This window comes from Hemicordylus capensis, chromosome 5 (assembly GCF_027244095.1).
Source record: "Hemicordylus capensis ecotype Gifberg chromosome 5, rHemCap1.1.pri, whole genome shotgun sequence".
NCBI lineage: Eukaryota > Metazoa > Chordata > Lepidosauria > Squamata > Cordylidae > Hemicordylus > Hemicordylus capensis.
Window position 1 is genome coordinate 13,300,163 of NC_069661.1, and position 21,719 is coordinate 13,321,881.

A 21,719-nucleotide genomic window follows, 5' to 3' on the forward strand; every position below is an offset into this window, starting at 1 on the left:
AAGAACAACTATAGGGATATTTTTGTTAAAACAACTAAAAAAAGAACAAAAGATGGTAGAAATGCTGTTCTACACAGGAAATAACTGTTTATAGCAGAGGCAGGAGAAATAGTTAAAAGAACAACTGTATGTGTGTGTTTCAAATGGAAACAAAACATTCAGCAAATGAAGCATCTCCCTTTACTAACAAATGCCAAGAAAAATACCTGCATCATGATCCTGGATTCTACAAGTCAAGGAAAATCTTTTTCAAAACAGAAAACAAATATGTAATTTAGTGCCCAGTGCAGTTAAGTTTAACTTTGTCAGTAGCCACTAATCAGCCAAATGCAATATATAATTAGATTTTTAAAATGTTTTTATATAATCCAAACCAACATGAATAAAGAGTGTATAACTCAGCCCGCAATTAAATATTGACTAAATATTCAGCACCTGAGAGTCCAAGTCTTCACCCTTCATGCAGAAATTTGCATCAATGACATTCAGGCCTACTAGAAGGCCAGCAATTATGGCGCCTTCTTCCTCCATCATGAGTGCATTAGGTTCATAAAATTCACTACAACACAAAATTGAAACAACTTGTTAAGTCACCAAACCCTTAAAAGCAAAAATGTACCTATTAGAACAGGCCTGCACAACTTTGGCCTGCCAGCTGCTGCTTGACTACAACTCCCATCACCCCAAGCCACAGTGACCAGTAGTCAGGGATGATGGGACTTGTAGTCCAACATCTGCAGAAGGACCAAAGTTGTGCAGCCCTGCATTAGAGCAATGGTTGTGGAGGAGTTTATTTAGAGCTGTGTCTAGTGCAGGGCTGTGCTCAACTTTGGCCCTCTGCAGATGTCGGCCTACAATTCCCATAATCCCTGGTGACTGGCCACTGTGGCTGGGGATTATGGAATTTGCAGTCCAAATGAAGCTGGGAAGCCTAAGTTGAGTAGGCCTGGTCTACTGCCATACTAGCCTTTGGGTTAAACCTAGGGCAAGCCTCATGAAGCGAAATGGGCTTTTGTGTTTGCATAAACTCAATGGGCCCAGGAACAGGGGACTTGCTTTTACTAAACAGCAACTTCTCAGCAGCTGTTTTCATATGCAAGAAAGCTTACAGAGCAACTTGCAATGTGCTGCAGAAAGTTGTTGCTTGGCAAAAGCAAACAAGAGCCTCACAACACATGTGGATTTACCCTCTCATGCTTGTCTGAATCAAGGCTACAGTGAGCAAAATAACATGAAGCAGAAGCAGATAACATATGAAATTTGCTACGTTTTAAATGTTTAAACTTTTGTTGTTGTTGAAAGACTGCTTACTGGCCCTGAACCATCATAGGCCTTAACTCAAAAGTGGACAAATGCCTCTGTCCTCTGAATTCTTGAATACCACTAACACATTTAAGTGCAGATGAAAATGAAAACCCACTCATACAGCCAGTCCTTGGACTGAAAAGACAAATGACAGAACTTTAATCTCATCTAGCAACCATCTGTGTGTTCTTAGGAGGAATGCCCAGTTAATTTTTGAAATGCTGAAATATTCCAACATAATTTTACTTTTTTTTTTGATGCTACTATAAAGCAGCCACTTTGCAAAGAATTAGAAGGTTCACTTTCTAACTTAGTCTCCATTACCCAAATAAAAACCATTTCATAATGATAATTTCCCATACACAAACTCCATGCAAGTAGAAGCATATCTAATGGTATGTGTGAAGTAAACTGCACCAGAAGATTCTGATTTATTGTGAGTATAGAGATAGGGGAGCCACTGTGCATGTCATCTGCCTGCACCAATCTCCTCACTGGTAGTAGAAACTTATCTGAGTAAACTGCCAGCCTTTTTCTTACAAGCAGCTCTCTTTGTACTACACTTTCAGATAATGCCTTTGCACTGCCTCGAATGCAATAATTCCCACTGAACAATGGCTATGTATCTGTGGGACCAAAGCAATGGGAACTGCTTGTCATTATGTCCCACTATACAAAACTAAACTAGAAACAACTACATGATTACCTTGCTTTGGGACAGAAATCCATTTTCACATATATTTTGCTATGAGAAACCACTGATAATCTCTTTGTTGAAAAGCGGCATAAAAATATTTTAAACAACAGCTCATAGATTTGTCCATTTAGATGTTTCTGTAAAACTAGTTTTGCTTTTATCTAACTGGAAGAAGTATGCTACCCACAGAGTAGCCGAATTTGTTGTGGCTAGCTAGATTGCCAAGAAAATCTCACAGGCCAAACAGGCTTTTTACATTCCACCCATGCTGTTGTCTAAAACCCTGCAGAAGTGCCAAAGCAGCCATGATTCCAGTGAAACAGAAGTGTCTAGATACACATGCTATATGTATATGTAAGTATATGCATTTGAATTATGTGCTCCCTTCTGCTCATCCCATTTGGCATTTTATTTTACAACCTTTTGGTTAACTAATAAACTTGACTTCAACTATATACTGGCAGCAAAATAAAGTCTCACTGCACTTCATATGGGAAGTAAGCCCACAGACAGGGACCTGATCATTTTGTTTCTGAACAGCAGCTAGCATATCTGAGGTGCTTTTATAAACAATGCTGATACTCAGCTGTGACAATGTACACAATTTTTCCCTACATCTCAACTTGGAGAAGGAGTCATGTCCACAGAAGTTGCTTCCAAGTTTCTCAGTCCTGGACAGCAAGTATCCGAGGACAAGGTGACAATTTAGCAAGTCAAACAAGCTTTTTACAGTCCACCCACATTGCAGTCTAAAAACCTTGTGCAAGTGCCAAAGCGGTCATGATTCCAATGACAGATACAAACACACATAAAAAAAGATGCCTACAGAGAACAATTGGCTTATATTACAAATGCCCATTTATTGAAACAAAGACTTCAGTGTCAAGAAAGTAGAAAGTACTCACCTGAGAATTTCTCTTCTATTTATCAAGGCTTTCATGTACTCTGAAAGCTTCTTCTGCATTAGTGCTAGACGAAGCCAGGCTCTTCCTCTACCCACAGGGGTCCTAAGTCCGAGGGGGGAAAGTATACAAAGACCTATGATCTGATGACTGTATTCAAAATAAACATTAGCCAAATTTGTTTATTGTTACTAGTGTAAATTAGACTCCACCTAGTTGCTTTTCTCCAGCTCTATTAAGTTCTTTTTCAGAACCACATACAATATTCTAGATGTGGCTACATAATCCTTATGACATGGCTATACTTGCAGATTCATTTCACAGTGGTTTACAAAAAATAAAAACCACCAAAAATTAAAAATATTAAAATACATAAAATCCAAATTAAAAGCAACAAATCAGTAAAATCCAACCAAAAGTCTGGCTGAAGAGATGTATGTTAAAAGCCATCAGGAATGGAACAGCTCTAATCTCAACAAGGAGCATGTTCCACAACTCCAGAGCAAATGCAGAGAAGGCTAATCTTATTATACTAAAACTTATCACAATTCTGTTGTCCAGTCATTCAGTCTGGAGAGATCATTTTGGAGCTCTAAAAACTGCATAGGAGTTCACCATCCTGAATATATGAATGTTCCTACCTGGCTTTACCTGTATCATATATGAATAATTTAAATGCTTCCAATCCCAATAAAGATTCTTGGAGGAGTCTTTCTTCTTTCTATTCTGAAGGGGGGAAATTCTATGCACTGTTTCTTGTCCCCTTTAATGCCCCCTAATATCCTTTTATCCCATAATGGCTAGGGTTCTTTAGGAGCCTTTGGGGAAGTATGTTGACAAGGAGAAATAAGAGAAAATTTAATGTCCACAGAACCATCCCAATCTATGTGTTTGCTAAAACCATAAAATAATTCAAAAAGGTTTAGAGAAATGGCAGCTAAGGAAACATAGAAAGCTGCCTTAAATGGAGTCAGATCATTGGTCCATCTTGCTCAGTATCATCTACATTGACAGGCAGCAGCTCTCCAAAGTTTCAAGCAGGAGACTTTTCCAACTCTGCCTGGAGATGCCAAGGAGTGAATCTGGGGCTTTCTGCATGCTGCAAAGCAGATGCTCCACTACTGAGCAATGGTCATTACCATAATGGGAGAGGACATGATAGAGGTTTACAAAACAATGCATGATGTGGAGAGAATGGATAAAGAAGGATAGAAAGAAATTTTTCTTCTTCTCTCACTCAGCCCTGGAACTAAGGGTCATCCAATGAAACTGACTAGCAGGAAATTTAGAACAGATAAGCATACTTAAAACCTCTGCACATAACTAGTCTATGGAATTTGCTGATTCAGTGCAGTGATAGCTCCTAGCTTGGATAGCTTTAAAAGGGGATTAACCAAATTCGTAGAGGACAAATCTCTCAAAGGCTATTTGTCTTGATGGCTATATGCTACTTCGAGGCTCAGGGATAGAATGACTCTGAATATCAGTTGCTGGGGAGTAATACCATGAGAGGGGGAAATTTGTCTTCATCCCCTGCTTATGGGCTTTCATCTTCACATCAAGCCAATTACAGACACTTCGCCAATTTCTTTAGAAGAAGCTAATCTGCTTTTTAACCAACACAATATCTATATAGCACTTTCAAATGTTCCAGATATGTCTTATACCTTTTCTTGTTGGGTTCTATTCAAAGGCACCTTTCTGCCAACAAAAAGGAGTCTCAAGAAGAAAAGATAAACAGGCTGCTCACCTGTAACTCATGATCTGGAAGTGATCTGTTGTATTCATAATGAATGGGGTTCTGCAAATGTGCAGGGACCTGCCCCAACCTACCCTGCACATGGTCAGTGCTTGTGTTATTTTCAGCAGTTTTTGCTATTCAGTTTCTTGCAGACAGCCACTAGTTGACGATCTTTCTCTTTTTATTATTTTTATTTTACTGTTGTTGGGAGGCTAGGACGGGTCTTATGAATACAATCAATTTCCAGATCATGAGTTACCGGTGAGCAACCTGTTTATCTGGATCATGATCCGTTGCATTCATGGGTGATAAGCCAGCTTCTTATTTGGTGGTTGGCACAGTAGACCCGGAAGCTATGGCAACACCCGCTTTAACACACTCCTCCCAAAACCTGCTTCCTTTGCTAATTGCAGGTCTATAGCATAATGCTTTATGAATGGTTGCTGTGAAGACCATGTTGCAGCCTTGTAGATCTCATCCATTAGCATTCCAGACAAATGAGCAGCTTCGGAAGCATATGATCTTGTGAAATGTGCCCGAATAGCACTGGGGGGGGGTTGTCTTTCCCCTTTATGCCTGTTTAGTTAGCTGTGCTACCTACTGGGGAAGCCTCTGTCTTGATATCAGTTGCCCCTTTGCCTTTCCTTTGTATGCAATAAATAATCTCTTTGTTTTTCTTATGTCCTTTGTGGCCTCTAGATAATACAGCAATGTGCGCTGCTCATCTAAAGAATGCAAAGCCACCCCTAGAGCAGTTTCTGGCTTTGGGGGAAAGGTAGGTAATGCTATGTCTTCATTTAAATAGAATTCTGTAAATACCTTAGGCTGGAATTGTGGATCCATGCATATTATCACCTTATGTGGATAAAATTGCATGCATGGACTATCAGCCCACAGTGCTGCTAACTCACTCACTCATCTTGCCATAATGATTGAAATCAAGAAGACTGTTTTCATGCTCTTCAATTTCAAATTTGCCTCACCCATTTGTTCAAACGGGTGTTCTGTTAATGCAGACAAAGCCAATGACAAGTTTCACTGCTCCACTGGCCTTCTTATTGGTGGGTACAAATGGTTTAAACCTTTTAAAAATTTCTTGAACTGGGAGAAAACTGTCTTGCCATCCCATCCCTTGTGCTCTGCCAAAAGAGCTCCAAATTTACTCTTACAGACACATTTCCCAATCTTTTCACTTTCAAGGTCATCAAATAAAGCAAGACCTGTCTAACTTTCTTGGGGAAAATCCCTATTTTGCATGGAACTTGAACCTTTTCCATTTGTTATAGTAATTCTTCCTTGTAGATTGCCTTATTATTATTTAAAAGATTTATACCTTGCCCCTCCAGTACACTACTGCTCAGGGCGTTCACAACAATAAAATAGATACAATATACAATAAAAGTAATAAAATTAACCAAATTGAGTGAACAAGTTAAAAAGTCAGGTTAAAAACCACAATCAGTATTAAATTCAAATTAAAAGTTGTTTTAAAAGCTAAAAACTAAGAATTATAAAAACTTCTATTGTTGAATATTATCTTATCTAATAGCCGATTCTCCACGCTGTTATCCTTAGTGTTTTTATTTGTGGATGCTGGACAGCATCCTTGTCCCGTACTAGTAAGTCTGGTCAGAGTGGGAATCTCTGTTAAAGTCCCCCTGATAGCCTGTGTAGTGTTGCAGACCACGGCTGTCTGGGCCACCAAGGTGTTACCAGTATTCCTGTGCTTTTGTCCTTGAACATTTGTGCCAGTACCTGATTTATCAATGGTTGTGGAGGGAATAAGTATGCCACCATGGCTGCCATTACCAGCCATGGTATCGGAGAGGAGAGCTGGTCTTGTGGTAGCAAGCATGACGTGTCCCCTTAGCTAAGCAGGGTCCGCCCTGGTTGCATATGAATGGGAGACGTGATGTGTGCACTCTGTAAGATATCCCCCTCAGGGGATGAAGCCACTCTGGGAAGAGCAGAAGTTTTCAAGTTCCCTCCCTGGCTTCTCCAAGATAGGGCTGAGAGAGATTCCTGCCTGCAACCTTGGAGATGCCGCTGCCAGTCTGTGAAGACAATACTGAGCTAGATAGACCAATGGTCTGACTCAGTATATGGCAGTTTCCTATGTTCCTATGTACCTTGGTGAACACCCATGGTGCAGTTGACAATCCAAAGGGCAGGACAGTATATTGGTACACTGCATCACCCACTGTGTATCTTAAATATTTGTGATGGCTCTCCCATATTCCTACTTGGAAATAAGCATCCTTCAAGTCTAGAATTGCTGCCCCCTCCTCTTCGCAAAGGAGATGTAGTATTCTCTGCAGCGCCATCATTCTGAACTTGTGGGCCCACACATACACACTGAGTTCTCTCAAGTCCATATGGCTTGTATGCCCCCATCCCTCTTGGGGATCTGGAAATATCGGGACTAGAAACCGAACATTCTTTCCATCCACCATACTGGCACAATTGCCTGCTTCTGTAATAACACAAAAATTTCTTCCAACATCACTGGCGTCTGTCTTGTGTGCCTTATACTTGAAAATGGCGGCAAAGCTTTGAACTCAATTGCGTAACCAGACTTTATAATCTTTAGCACCCAGTGGTCTGATGTTACGCAGTGCTATGCTCGGGCATGGCTTGCCAGCTTGATGGTGGCACTGACAACCACAAAGCTAATGCTGTGTGCTTTGAGAGTTGGTACTAGTGCTTTCAGTGTGTTCTGCAGTGGATGGCTCTGGCCAACAAAAAGTCTGTTTATTTTGGTCCTTGTTCTGTTTAGTGCTTTGGCCCTTTTGTCTTTGTCCAAATGCCCTATTCTTTTAATAGGAGCAGTACTGGCTCCTGAAATCCTTCCTTTCTTGTTGCCTGAATGTAGTGTGGTGGTGTTGTCTACCGTATGCTCAGGAATGGGTTGCAGGTGCATCTGAGGATGTTGATGCCATAAATGTTTTTGCTGTATACTTTGGTTTCCCCCAACAACACCATTGTTGAGTCAGTGGTTTCAGTGAATAGTTCTTTTCCATCATATGGTAAATGCTCCACTCTTTCTTTAATATCTTGCTGTAAGTTAGTGGAGCTTAACCACGCATGCTGTCATAATGTGTCTGCCATGGTCATGACTCTACACTCAGTCTCTGCTAGATTCTTAAAAGTGCTGAGTAGTTGCCTCGTTACTCTTTTAAATATCTTGGGTCTAAGCTATTAAGCCATTATTGGCTTTATAGGCAATAACCAGCACTTTGTATTTTGCCTGGAAATCTATTGGCAGCCAGTGTAGTTCTTTTACAACTGAAGTAATATGCAGGGGCGTATCTAGTGTGCGGCAGGCAGGGCACTTGCCCTGGGCGCCACTTGAAGGGGGTGCCATTTTTAAAAAATTTAAAAATGGCTGCCAAAAACAAAATGGCCACCGTGCATGCTCAAATAGCCTCTGCGATGCCCTAGACCATGCCAGGCCTTGCAGAGGCCATTTGAGCCTGTGTGGTGCCCATTTTGTTTTCAGTGGCCATTTAAAAAATATATATACATTTTTACAAATGGCCACCATACATGCTTAAATGGTCCCTGCGAGGCCCTAGAAGCCAGTGGGGGAGGGGGAACCTTTGCAGACCACCCCACGGCCTTTAGGAAGCCCCCCAAAGGCGCTACAGGTAAAAAACTATTAATTAATATAATATAAGTTACTGTCCACATATTCAGATTGGCACTATGTACAGAGAATTAGGGCTTGTGAATACTGAGCTGAAGCTTATGAGCTAGGATTGTATTCATTTGCTATTACTTTGCTTCTTGTAATGTGATGTCTTAATAACATGGCTATTAATGGTGAGTTTGTCTTTGAATCAGTGTGAGGCCCACTGGGAGTTTCTTGCTCTCTTTCTCTCATTTTAACTGTCTTTCTGAAATACTAGAATATATTCCAAGCAGTGACACAGTTTACTCTGCTTATCCTTTAATTATTTTCAGCGTATCGGGGAAAAGTCAAATTCTCCATTTATTTTAAAAACTTATGTAATAGTGATGCTACAATGCATAGTAGAGAATTAAACAGGCACTTCTGTTTAGTTTCCCAAGTACACCTCCACATAGTATTTGGGTATTTCATGAGCCCCAGCATACAGAAATTTGTAGTTTTCCAGCATTTTTTGGTCTGATTATGTCCACTGCTAAATAGTTTTTGAAATATTAAAAGATTCATGAGCTTGACTTGTATTTTTCAGCGGATATTATGGTAAAGTTATCTGAAAGATGGGTGTTGGATGTTTGGACAGGGGGCGCAATTTCAGTGCTTGCCCTAGGCGCTATTTTCCCTAAATACGCCTCTGGTAATATGGTCTCTTCGGGACGTCCCGGAGACCAATCTGGCAGCAGCATTCTACACCAATTGCAATTTCCGGACTACATACAAAGGCAGCCCCATGTAGTCAAGCCTGGAGGTTACCAGTAGTCAAGCCTGGAGGTTACCAGCATGCGCACCACTGTCTTAAGGTCACTCACTTCCAGGAGAAGGCGCAGTCAGCAAACCAGCCGAAGCTAATAGAAAGCACTCCTGGCCATCACCTCTACCTGAAGTATCAGAGAGGGATGAGTCCAGAAGTACTTCCAAACTGTGGACCTGTTCCTTCCTGGGAAGAGTAACCCCATACAGAACTGGCAGTCTATCCCATTTCCCTAACTGCAGCTTCCGACAATGAGCACCACCATCTTATTTGGATTCAGTCTCAGTTTGTTATCACTCATCCAGCCCATTACTGCCTCGAGCCAAGCATTTAGGGAAGTTATGCCATCACCTGATGAAGCTGACATGGAGAAATAGATTTCGGTGTCATCAGCGTATTGAGAACACCCTGCACCAAATCCCCTGATGTCTCTCAGTGGTTTTATGCAGTGGTCCCTCTAATTTTTCTCATCTCTGCAGAATGGGTTTTGTTCTGGGCGGCAGTATCAAGGCACTGTGTGCAGACCTGCATTCAGAGTGTGGCCTTCCTAATTAAACCAGAGCGGGATCTAAAATTAACTGAGTAGACATCAGGAAACTTGTGAGCACGCACACGTGCACATGCCTCAGAGCAGGGCTGCTCAACTTCGGCCCTCCAGTCGATGTTGGCCTACAACTCCCATAATCCCTGGCTATTGGCCACTGTGGCTGGGAATTGTGGGAGCTGTAGTCCAAAAACAGCTGGGGGGCCTAAGTTGAGCAGGCCTGCCTTAGAGGGAACAGTGGTTTTATGTAGATGTTTAAAAGCATTGGAGACCTGAGGGAGACTATACAAAAGCTCTCTCTTCATACAGCAACAGTCTCCAATTAACACCTTCTGGAATCTGAACAAGAGGTATGAGCGGAATCACTGCAAAGCAGTGTCCCTTATGCCCAATCCCCCTAGGCGATCCAGAAGGATACCACAGTTAATGGTATCGAAAGCCGCTGGGAGATCCAAAAGGACCAACAGAGTCACACTCCCTCTATCAATTCCCCTGTAGAGATCATCCATCAGGCCAACCAAGCCAGTCTCCACCTCAAAGCCAACCAGAAAACCCATTTGAAATGGGTATAGATAATCTGTTTCATCCAAGCCTGCCTGGAGTTGAGAAGCCAACACCTTCTCAATCACCATGGCCAACCACTGGAGATTGGAAACAGGCCTATAATTGCTGAACTCTGAGGGATCAAGCGTAGGCTTCTTCAAGAGAGATCTAATAATTGCCTTCTTTAAACAAGGAGAATGTTTAATTAATTAATAAATACTTCACAGAAGCATTTATGATCTCAACCAGGCCCTCTCCAACAATCTCCCTGCATGATAATATAAGCCATATTGGACAAGGGTCAAGAGAGCAGGTGGTAGGACACACAGTTCCAAGCAACTTGTTCATGTCTTCAGGAGTCACAAACTGAAACTGATCTAGTTTAACCGCACAAGAGGAGTTACTGGATACCCCCGCTAAAGACTCTGCACCAGTAGTGGAATCCAGGTTGGCTCGAATACAAGAGATATTTTCCTGCTCTTCTCTCACTCACTTCTCTTCTCTCACTACATGGTGGTGAGAAATGAAGACGACGTAATACCTAAACACAATCCAGTACTTACAGTGTTGCTTCTGGAACACACACAAGCAACAACACACACCCTCCAGTTTAATCCTCTCACTCTCCCAGAATACTTTCCTTCTGTTTCAGTTTTATGATCCCCGTGTGCTTTATGGGTCTATAGTCTCTGAGCACTGCCCTACAACATCCCCAACACATGCCTGCGAAGTCAATTGTCGAAAGCGTAAACAAATACTTCACTTACTTCAGCCCCGGCAGATCTTTAACACTTGCTGTGATTTCTCCAGCTTCAGGGACAAACTTCTCTACCAGTTCCAGAGGTCCCCAAAATGACTTGTTTTGGCCCAGAAAAGTCTTCTTGGCTAGACAAAAAATATTGTTATTCCTTATATCTGAATCAATAACTTCAAATAACTTTGGGCAGTATGGATTATATGAAAGGTCCAAATAATATAGTTCAAAAGATAGTAGCGCACTCAGTGCATGCATATTGTTCCCTCATGCTCCACTGTACTCCATACTCCTTTTCCTGTAAGCAGTGAAATTATTTTGGACAAGGAATCATGCACATAGGCATGACTGATTGCTTTGCAGGATTATAAGCACAACAATCCTTGGTACTAGAAGTAGCAAACATACTGGCTTCAGTATTTATATACAGACCATTTTCTACACCGCCCAGAGACTCAGGTTTTGGGCGGCATATAAATATGTTAAATAAATAAATAAAAATACTGGAAGCATAACAGCTTAGCATCCAAATATTAAGATTCACTGCAGAATAACCAAGTCATCCTGTGCCACCTGCCCTATCCACGGCTGCTGGAAATACAATTTATACAACAATGCCAAAACACAGCATTTATTATAGAGTGTGGCAGTGCCTGTAAAATGTTGACATGAAAACAGGTGTCAGGCTTCAGACAATCTGTACCCATGTAACAGAAGGATATTTTATTTTCTTGTATGCTACCACAGTTACAGAGTTATTTCAGATCAACACGGGTGCTTAAACAACTGTGATACATTTGCAACTTACTCTTATAACTGAAAGGAAAAAGCTGTTCGTTTTCCTCTTCTGCTGATCTCTGCTTTCAGACTTTAAAATGCATTTCTATCTCACTCAGCAAATACAGGAAAATGCATTATATAAGGAATGTTTACCAATACATTTAATAATTTTACAAGTATCGACTAGCAGAGACATGAAGCCCTATAAAAATAAACAGGGAAGTCTTCTCTGCAATATGTATCCCTGAGCAACTAATTTCTACTTTCAGAAGTGAAGGCGTTGTTCTGGGTCACCATCCTAGCCTCCACCCCCATAAAGTGGCCTACTAGTAAGCTCGGTTGGCCACTAGAGAGAGGTACAACTTTTTCACACCTCTTTTTCCTCTAGGCTGCAACTGGATGACTTCAGGGACTAAATTTTGCCTTGAGGCCTCCATTTGCTGGCTCCTGGTTTTATATATCTGCAGGCAGCGATTTGTACAGGACAAACAGTAACCAACCACAATGAGCAGTAAGTACAGCAGAATTTCAGTGTAACATTTTACAGGCATAATCCTCAGAGTGAGGCCTATGATATCATACCCACCTTTTAGGCCATGTTTAAGGCAGTGTTCCATCACTACAAAAAACTGCTGAAGAGGTGCATAGTCGGAGTCCAACGTTCTCCCAAGATTAAGAGCAGATTCAATCAAGCCCTTTATACTCAATTTAGCCATATTCATCAGGTTCATGCGTTCATTAGCCATGAGATAGTTGGGATCTGCAACAACACATACAAGGTTTGGTAAGAAAAATAAAATATTATCTCAATCTCCTATATCTTTATTGAAGTTTTTTTTTAATTGCAATTTTTAGGCAAAATATTTTGCCTAAGAGATGCTATGGGGGCTGGTCTGGAACTGAAAGATGGACCAAGAATCTGTCCCCTTTGCCCGGTTATAAAGAGGCACCTTTCAAAAAGTGCTGGTTCTCTTTATATTAGGCAGGGGAAGAGCGACTGGCCCTATTTAACCCTGCCACAGCATCCCTCCAGAAACTATTGCTGGTGTCTTCCTTTTAGATTGTGAGCCCTTTGGGGACAGGAAACCATTATTCTTTTTAAAACGTAAACCAATTTGAGAACTTTGGGCTTGAAGAGTGCTGTCTAAATGCCAAGCAAAGCTTTAGGTTTGAAGAGGAGAGTAAATATAGAAGAAGATTAGACAGAGCCAAGACAGACAGGCAGACATTCAGGTGAATCTACCTAAATATCTAGAATGAGTAAGCACTGGAAAAATTGAGAGTCTCGGAGGATTGGGGAGACTTCCCATATTTCTTTTCTCATATTCTCTGATGAGCTGCCCAACCTGACAAATGAAGAATTTAGACATAGGTGAACCCTGTACAAATCATGATACTTTTTAAAAGTTAAGGGTGAAAGAAGGAAAGAGACATGGATTGTAGAACAGGAATGGCAAACATGTATTTTGGGAGGTATACTCTATTCTTCAGACAGGGGGCTAGGGAGTGAAGTAGATTTTGCTTTACTAAACTTAACAAGTGGTGCCATTTAACAGTAAGAGCTTCACAGAGCACATGCACTAAGGCTAACTGTGCCATTTACATACAAAATCCAATAGATGCACACCACACTAAAGTCTTACAATTAGGTAACATTTTCTTCCTTTATTAATGAAGCTGTAAGTAAGTTTTACACCATCTCTTTGTTAATGATTGGCAAGGACTGAATTTTGCCTTGGAGTCACCAACTGGCTGTCCCCAATATATGGTACATTCCCCCACCCTAATTTACAGGCTGAACAGATTTGTGATCAGCAGTTTCCCTCATGTGCTTATTCTCACTAGCATCTGTGCTTATTCTTACTAGATACTAGTAGCTGCTCTCCACACTATAGCTACCAAAGTTTGCTTCAATTTCACTTGCTCACATGACCATTTCAATAAACTAGAGCTACAGCTCTGTGCCTTTTAGGGGGAATCTCTGGCAGCTTGTGGAGTCATACTACCACCTACTTTCCTGCACTTAAAAAAATATTTTTTATTCTTCTTGAACCAACCCTATGTAACTCCAGAAAGTGCCTGAAATATTACACACAACCTAGAATATTAATTACCAATGAGTTGGAGAAAAGTCTAGTCACAATTTCTACATGAACAACTGAATTAATAAAGTACATGTACGACACACACCGGGGGGGATCATGATTTGATACTGTGAATGTATACAATATATACAGCGGCAGAAGCAACCAGGTGGATGTCTGATAAGTAACTTCCAAAGAGAGCCAAGTTCAATGCAATGAGAATCAGTGATCCACAGCAACTCCTGGAGTAACACTGACTTCTGTTAAAACATTTTTGATATCTTATCTATAAAACATTTTATGGATATCTTTCACCATCTTTCTAGTCTTATATCAAACGTATGTGGCTATATTGCTGTCTCGGTTAACCATATCTCCTGTCCCAAAGTGGAGACTAAGCATAATTTCATTCACCTCACTAGCAGACATATCCTCCTTCACCATTTCTATCTCTGCTGTAAAATTTCTTTGCAGCCAATTGCTATAGATCACAGGATTTAAGAGCAAGATCAGCATCAATCTTGGAAAAGAATGGTTTTATCCACTACTTAGCTCATGGGATCTATTTTTTAAAAGGAAAGAAGTCTTAATACAAAGGAGAAATAATATTCGTAGCCGTGTCCTGAGGACACATTCAAATATAAATGCATACATGCGAAACCCTGTCAGAATATAACTCTGCAGCAGCAAAAGTTTCCTAGTTTGCAAACAAGCCCAACCCAGTCTCTTGGTACTTCTGTTATTTTGTTACAAACCCATTTGCAAGTACAATGTGTTGCTGTCACTGTCAGGACAAAGAGGATTCTTGAATGGAAACAACAAGCAATAATACAATGTAACTTCATAACATGAATGCAATTGTCTAAAAAATGAGCTAACACAGAAGGCATTTTTAAAAAACGGTTATTTTAAAGCAAATGATATAGAAGTAATCTTTGGAAAGCTACTGTATTCAAATTGCAGGATACTTTGTTAGCATTCTGAGCAGGTGACACTAGTTTATTCTCATTTAACACAGCCTCTGTTGATTAGGATGCTGTACCTGTGTTGGTTCTATTGACTGAGGCACACAGAACAGGCTTGCATAACAAAACATGCTGTTAATAGAAGTGTTATTGGTCAGGATCCCAACTAAATCCCATTTGAAATTATGACTAACTGGTCTCATTTATTTCAATGGTACTTAACTGTCGCTAACTTAAGTCTGGATTCTGCCCACTGTATTTATTTTGCAACCAATTCTTAAAAGCTTGTGATCAGACTGCAAAGCCATCTCTTTTGGCTACAAGCAGGGGGCATAGAGACCACTGGATAAGAGGTGCATTTTCACCCAGGCCCAGAGGGTCAAGGGGCCCCAGAAGGCTCTACAGACCTATGGCCAGGGTGTAACACTGCCCCCCAAACATTTCTCTTCTCCAGCTACGTGACTCTCAATCACGGCCAGCGAGCTGTTTCTCTTTTTTTCAGGCAGGACGGCCACAACTGCTAAGAAAGGAAAGGGTTAAACCAGCCCAGGGATTGGTCCTCCTGCCTTGAGTTGTGCTTCTCCCCCACTCAGCAATTCAATGCAGAGTTGGCAAGGGAGCAGGAAGGAAGCATGATGGCCACAAGGAGAGCTGGAAAGGAAAGTCAAGCCCATCTCTGTCTTTTCTGTGAATGTGATTTCTTCCCTCAGAAGCCAATGTATGTTTTTCTCTTTCCCACATTCATGGGGCTAAGGAGGGAGGGAGGGAGGGAGAGATCCCATCTCCAACTGAAAGCTTTCTTTGGTGTGTCTCTTCCCTATCACCAAGCCCTTGTTTGTGCTTGTGAGATTAAAAAAAGATTTAACTTTTAAAAAACCAATTTAAAATGATTTGAGTTCTTCCCAATAAGTCCTGACACATGTGATCTTCCCCTCGGAACCTGCAATGAGTTGTTTTTCTTTCCGTGGAAAAGAAAGCAGAAAGTAAGAGAGCATGCAAGGGGGGTGGAGATTATTGGCTGGTCAGTTCTCAAACAAGTTCTCAAAATAGTATACATAGCAGAGATTGATTTTTGAACGTTAATTTTTTTCCCCAAAGGAGCACAAGGTGCCAAATGTAAGCCAAAACTATTTTAATACAAACTTGTAATAAACCCTCCCCACTCCAATAGTATACCTTCTTGTGAAGAAATTAGTCACTACAAGAAGTATTAAAAGCTTTAAAAATAATGAGGGATGAAAAATGCTCTAACATAGGTCTTTTTTCTGTTTTCCCTTGCCTTTTGGTTTATTAAGTGTTCGTTGTTGGGCTTGAAGACTGCTTGTAGCCTTAATCTGGGGTGGGTTAGTGAGTGTAGGAGAGAGTGCGCAAACAAATGGGCAAGTAGGGATAGGAACATTGCTAGGGGTTGTATGCATGCATGTATCAGGTCACAGTAGTAGGCATATGTTAAAAATGTTTCTGAGCTAGAGGAATATGTGTGCACAAGTATGTGTGTGAAAGTGTATGCATATATGGAGAGGGTGTAATATTATATGCATAGAAGGGAAAGAAAGGGCATGCTAAAAATCTTGTTTTCATCATGTCCTTACAGTTTTCTTGCAAATATATATATGGAATAGGGGGGGAAACAAAGAAGATGGCGGGCAAGGGGCCCATCTTCACCTTTTGTCCCTAGGCCCACTCCAACCTTGCTACACCCCTGGCTATAAAGATTACATCCGGATCAGCATCTCACCTTTCCTAGCTTCCTTTCTTAGCACAGTATCTTCATAAAACATGATAACAGAGGCAAAACCATTTACCTCTCCTCGCTTCCCCTGCAGGCAGAGCAAAGATGCGCCTTTTAATGTGGAGAGCAACTAGCCGTCTCCAGTCCCTGGCAGCACAGTGTTTTTCCTATGGCTGGGCACTTTCCAGATGAGACCCTGCAATGGGGTCACAACATATCTCCGAAGTGTACTTCCACACTTCCTGTGTTGCGACACCGCAGTCCCTACACTGAAAGCAGAAGCTGTTCACATTTCCGAGGCCTTGTTTCAGATTTAATCACTGTGATTTATTGCTGTAACGTATGTCCAGTTGTATGTCTGGCATAAAAAGGTTGCTGTATTTTTCAGCTGTTAGCATTCGCGAGATTGCTCTTCCTGCTATTTACATTTTGAATGCGATTTGCCTGAACCAAAGCATTTTGCTGCTGTTGAGCAGGTAATCTGGAAAGCGCCCTGGTGCTGGTATCTACCTTGTGTTTCTTTTAGATTGGGAGCCCTTTGGGGACAGAGAACCAGCTTACTTATTCATTGTTTATTTTTATATGTAAACCACTTTGAGAATTTTTTTTTGAAAAGCAGATTATAAATATTTATATTTATAATGTAGTCATAGTAAAAAATTACATTCCAAAATCCATGATAGATGTCTGAGCCAGTACAAGAATACAGACCTACTCCAGCACTAGACTACCAGACCTCACACAAAGAGTGTTCCCTACCCAATGCTGAATATGTGTGTGCTCAGCTGCACAGAAGACTGATGCAGCAGTCTTTGTGATGAATTCAATTCCATTGCAATGGAGTAAGCTTTGGTTTTTTACTAGGTTACAAATGACAAGTTCTATGGGTTGCTGTGCAGTGACTCCTAGGATTCAGAGCCCAGGTCAATATAAAGAGAGTATAATTTATGTACCCCCAGTTTTCTCCCATGCTTGTTTATAGGACATGTAATGTGAGCACACACTCAAAATAATGATGGGGTAGACAAGCATGGGAGTTTGCTCTGTAAGAATCTGGGGTCTTTTGTGAAGCATATTATATAGAGTATAGTAGCATTTCAAACACACAAACATAAGTAACTGATCTACAGAAGGCAAAGTTCAACTAAACCAGCATGTTAAACAGTTACTATTCAGTCTTGTTAACCTGTATAATATGATACCCAACTACTAAACTGTTTGAAGAGTCATAGAATTTATTTTCACTAAGCAGTATTCAACATTTTCACTTTGAAGTAAATTCCACTGACTGATGTGATTTATTCCCACATAAGTATGCATATATGATTGCCTTAGATTGATTACTGCCTTGGACAGATCTGTATAACAGATTTCTGTTTATATCTGTGAGACAAAAATACAAAACAATTATGTAGAACGGATAAATGTGAAATTGCAGTTATAGCTAGAATTGCCTTAAACAACATTTAGGAAAGTTAGGAGGTCTTTATTACAGCTTGGGAGCTAAAAACAAAAAACAGGCAATATCCAGATTAGTCAATCATGACTAAGCACCACTGAATCAATGATAGAAGATACTCATGACTAATGTAAGCCACATTAATTGCAATGGGACTTAGTCTGGATGTTGCCCAGTATGCCTGCAGATTTTCTATATATGTTATTTTCAGATAAGACTTGGCAAGCATTTTGTTTTGCTCTGGAGTGTATACCATCTGAATTAACAAGAAATTTATTTATTTATTTATTTATTAACTGCCCTTCCAAAAATGGCTCAGGGCACATCCAAACAAGCACTCATGTTCCATGCAAAATTTGTACCATACTGCCCGATACTCATTTTTGTCCACTCCGCATATGTTGCACTCTCTTCACAGCATTTTGACCTACAGTACTGAAGTTGCATGACTGTACATTTGCACTTAGTGAACCTATTCATACTCCAAAAAATATGAGGAAGTGTGCCAGACAAAACAAAAAAATGAACAGGGGTACCTTGAGATGGGATCATGAAGCAGTCATGTTTAGCTTCTGCTAAAGAAATTAGCAGAGTAAAGCCATAAGTCTGTGCTGAGCTGGTTTACTGGTACAGAGGCACATATTTACCAACACTTTTAAAGTGTATAATAATAGAGGAGGTACAGAACAATGACTGAAGCAGGACAGTGAAAGAGTTTTATCCAGATCAATTGTGGAACATTTTGTACCTCTTTAATTAGATGCAGTCTTTTGTGCATACACAAAAAATGACCAAATATTTCAGAAGTTGAGCATTAAACAGCAACAAATCATGGGATGTGGTGTAGATTGTGCCACCTCCTATCAACAGATGATCACATACACAGAAAAAAGTTTAGAAGTGACAGCATGGATGGATACACTTTGAGAAAGTGATGTTTGTGAAAGTAAAATTCATGTTTTAAAATCAAAGAAAAGTCAGCATTATGGTCAGACATACATATGATCCACAGTTACTACTACTGGAGAGCTGAGCAACTGGAGATCCAACTCAAAGGAGGACAATAGCAGCCAGGTGAAAATGAAATGGAAATAAAAGCTGAAAGATGTTGGTGTGGCACGCACCTTCTGTATCATCGCGCAATTGCTCCACCAAATCTGTCAAATCCTCCCAAGAGTCTTTGCAAACAGCAAAAAAGGAAAAGAAAGAAAAATGTCATGCAAGCTATGATCCAAAGAAAAGACTGAGAAATCAAGAAAAGGAACAGAAAGGGAGCTTGTACAAAATACATATTGAAGTGATTAGACATTTAAAACTCAAAGCAGTTTTGCATAAAGCAACATAGCAAAATTTAGTAGAGGAAAGAATTTTTTTAGCCTTCAAAAACCACAAAGAAACTTTTATTTTTAAGTCAAATGAAAAAAATTAGATCTAAGAATATGTTTAAACTGGATTTATAACTTATCTGGCTGAAAAAAAATATTCTGGAATGTTACATACTACTCTTTATAATCACTTTCCACAACTCAATCTCTCAAAAAGGAAAGTATCTGTTCCAGTGTTTTGAATCAAAGTATGAGTGAGGTATAAAGTTAGCAAAGTATTAATTTATCATTTGTGCTTAATTCATGTAGAGTATAACAGCATGTTGTGATCACTGCATACTACTGTTCAGTAAAGTTGTTAGGTAGGGAAGACAGACGTCCTAAGATAACAGTGTGCCTCAGCATGAAACAATGCTCACCTTGGCAAGAATAATAAATTCAAACATTATTCTGGGTTCATACTTACATTTTCTTTCTTCCTGGTTATGGTTAGGCCTAATTCAGACTCAGTAAGGAGGCAAAGCCCAAACACCGAGTGAAGGTATGTATCCCTTCCTAATACAGGCAGTGCTTTAGCAAATCACTGGAGCAGCAAGCAGAAGACACACCCCATTGTGGCTCCCCTCCACAAGAAAGCTATAATCTTGCCCTCACTCATGTGTTGACTTGTGAATAGCAGAGAAGCATTCATTTAAAGTGAAGTGAGCTTTTTGAAAGCAAACAACAATACAATGCACACAAACTTCTTTCCCTAATTGATTTCCTCCTTCCTGCTTTCATATTCTACAAGTCTATTACACCCAGTAACTCACCTAGTAGTACTGTAAATCTAGACATAATGTTGAAGACCCAGTATCATTACTTCATGCCTATGAAGAGGAGTATTGAGATAAACTCACAGGCAGCCTGAATTCATCCTTCACTTTGACTGCTGTGAAAGAAACGTTTGTGCCATAATATCACTCACTACAAAAACAGTTAGTATTTAAATAGCTTGAACTAACTGCTTGAAGTACTACCCAGCATACTGCAGTCAGAGAGACCAGGGTGCAGGGTTGATATGGAAAAGCCGTGAATAACCTGCTTGAGAGCTATGAGCACAGTGACTGATATCCAGACTAGTTTACTGAATAGTACTACTCAGGGAGTAGCCCAAAGGACTACTTAAATTAGGTTACTATTCAGGAATAACTTAGCCCGGATGTCAGGCACTATGCTAAAAAATGTTGTGCCAGAGTGATTCAAGTTCTACAACCTGTATAGATCTTGCAAGTGTTTATGATTGTTTTCTTATTTTGCATAATCTGTTCATGGGGAAGGACAAGGAGCTGCACAAGGTCTTAGTCAGCCTTAGAGCACCAAGAAGATCCAGACCATTTAGTCCCATCAAAATTAATGGGGCTTAAATTAGTCATGACAAGATTGTCTCACCTATTATATTAATTCTCGTAGATGTGCCTCTGTGGGGATGCGTCCCGGCAACCCAGCGGATCGGCTGGGCAGTGGAAGCACTGGATTGGCTGGGTGGCGGGAGCTGTTGGGATTGGCAGAGTGAGCACAGCAGGAGGCCGTTGAGTTGAGCTGCAGCTGTGGAGGGAAATGGCGGCGGCTGTGGTGAGGAGGCGGCCACTGCCGCCCCAGCTGTAGTGAGGCGGTGGTGGTGGCCACTGTCGGCCGCTACGAGGAGGCGGCGGCCGCAGCCCTAGCTCACCCGTTGCAGCCGCGGCCTGAGCTGAGAGGAGGTGGGAGGCAGCGGGACAGACTGGCCCTGGCAGCGCCTGCAGTGGTGAGTGGGGAACGGGCAGTGGGGCGCAGAACGGGCGGGAAGGAATCGGCAGTGGGGCTTCCCTGTTTGCCATCAGAGAGGAGGAACGGTGGAGGCAGGGCCCTTTTGGGCCGCCTGCAGCCCAGTGAGGCTCTGTGTGGGAGAAGGGGGGAGGAACGAGAGGGAGGGCAAGAGAGTGTGGGCCTGGAGGGAGCGGGAGGAGAGGAGAGACCAGGGCAGGAGGGAGTGGAAAACAGCCGGCCCCAAAGCGCACAGATGCTCTGTGAGGGTCGGCTAGTTTACTTAAATTAGTTATGATTTAGTCTGGATTCTGCCCCATGTACTCATATTGTGACTTGATACTGGAGACCAGAGACTGGCAAGTCACCACAAGTATTATATTCATTTTCCATTGGTGATATGTTATGCCTAGTAATGACCTGATCCCTCCAACCTGGAGCAAGGGAGCAAAGTATAGTATCACGTGGATTACAAGCAACACAAACAAGCCAGTATCACTAACAGCAATACACCAACATCTGCCACCAATTGTATTAGTTTTGAATGAATGATGTTTAAATAAAGTTTGGTGTTTCATTTTAATTAAATCTGTATGTATTAGTATTGGTTAATGTCTTCATCACCATCATCCACCCTGCTAACTGAGCAAAGAGGCGCCTTTCTAAA

At 41.0% G+C, this 21,719-nt stretch overlaps 1 protein-coding gene across 12 annotated transcripts in view; it reads right to left on the bottom strand.

Moving 5' to 3' along the window:
* Positions 1-21,719, bottom strand: part of RUFY3 (RUN and FYVE domain containing 3) — a 93,456-nt gene that overhangs the window by 43,933 nt on the left and 27,804 nt on the right. For 4 of the 12 annotated variants that reach the window (XR_008307838.1, XM_053252165.1, XM_053252162.1 and 1 more), the window contains exons 2-6: positions 19,067-19,120; positions 12,289-12,462; positions 10,936-11,053; positions 2,908-3,015; positions 436-559 (exon numbers count right to left, since the gene is read on the bottom strand). Coding sequence is in view for 11 of the 12 variants with exons in the window: in XM_053252165.1 (XP_053108140.1) it covers positions 436-559; positions 2,908-3,015; positions 10,936-11,053; positions 12,289-12,462; positions 19,067-19,120 (578 nt within the window). In the remaining variant the exon portion in view is untranslated. The remainder of the gene's footprint in view (positions 1-435; positions 560-2,907; positions 3,016-10,935; positions 11,054-12,288; positions 12,463-19,066; positions 19,121-21,719) is intronic. The other 8 variants (XM_053252163.1, XM_053252167.1, XM_053252170.1 and 5 more) reach the window with 3 other exon arrangements.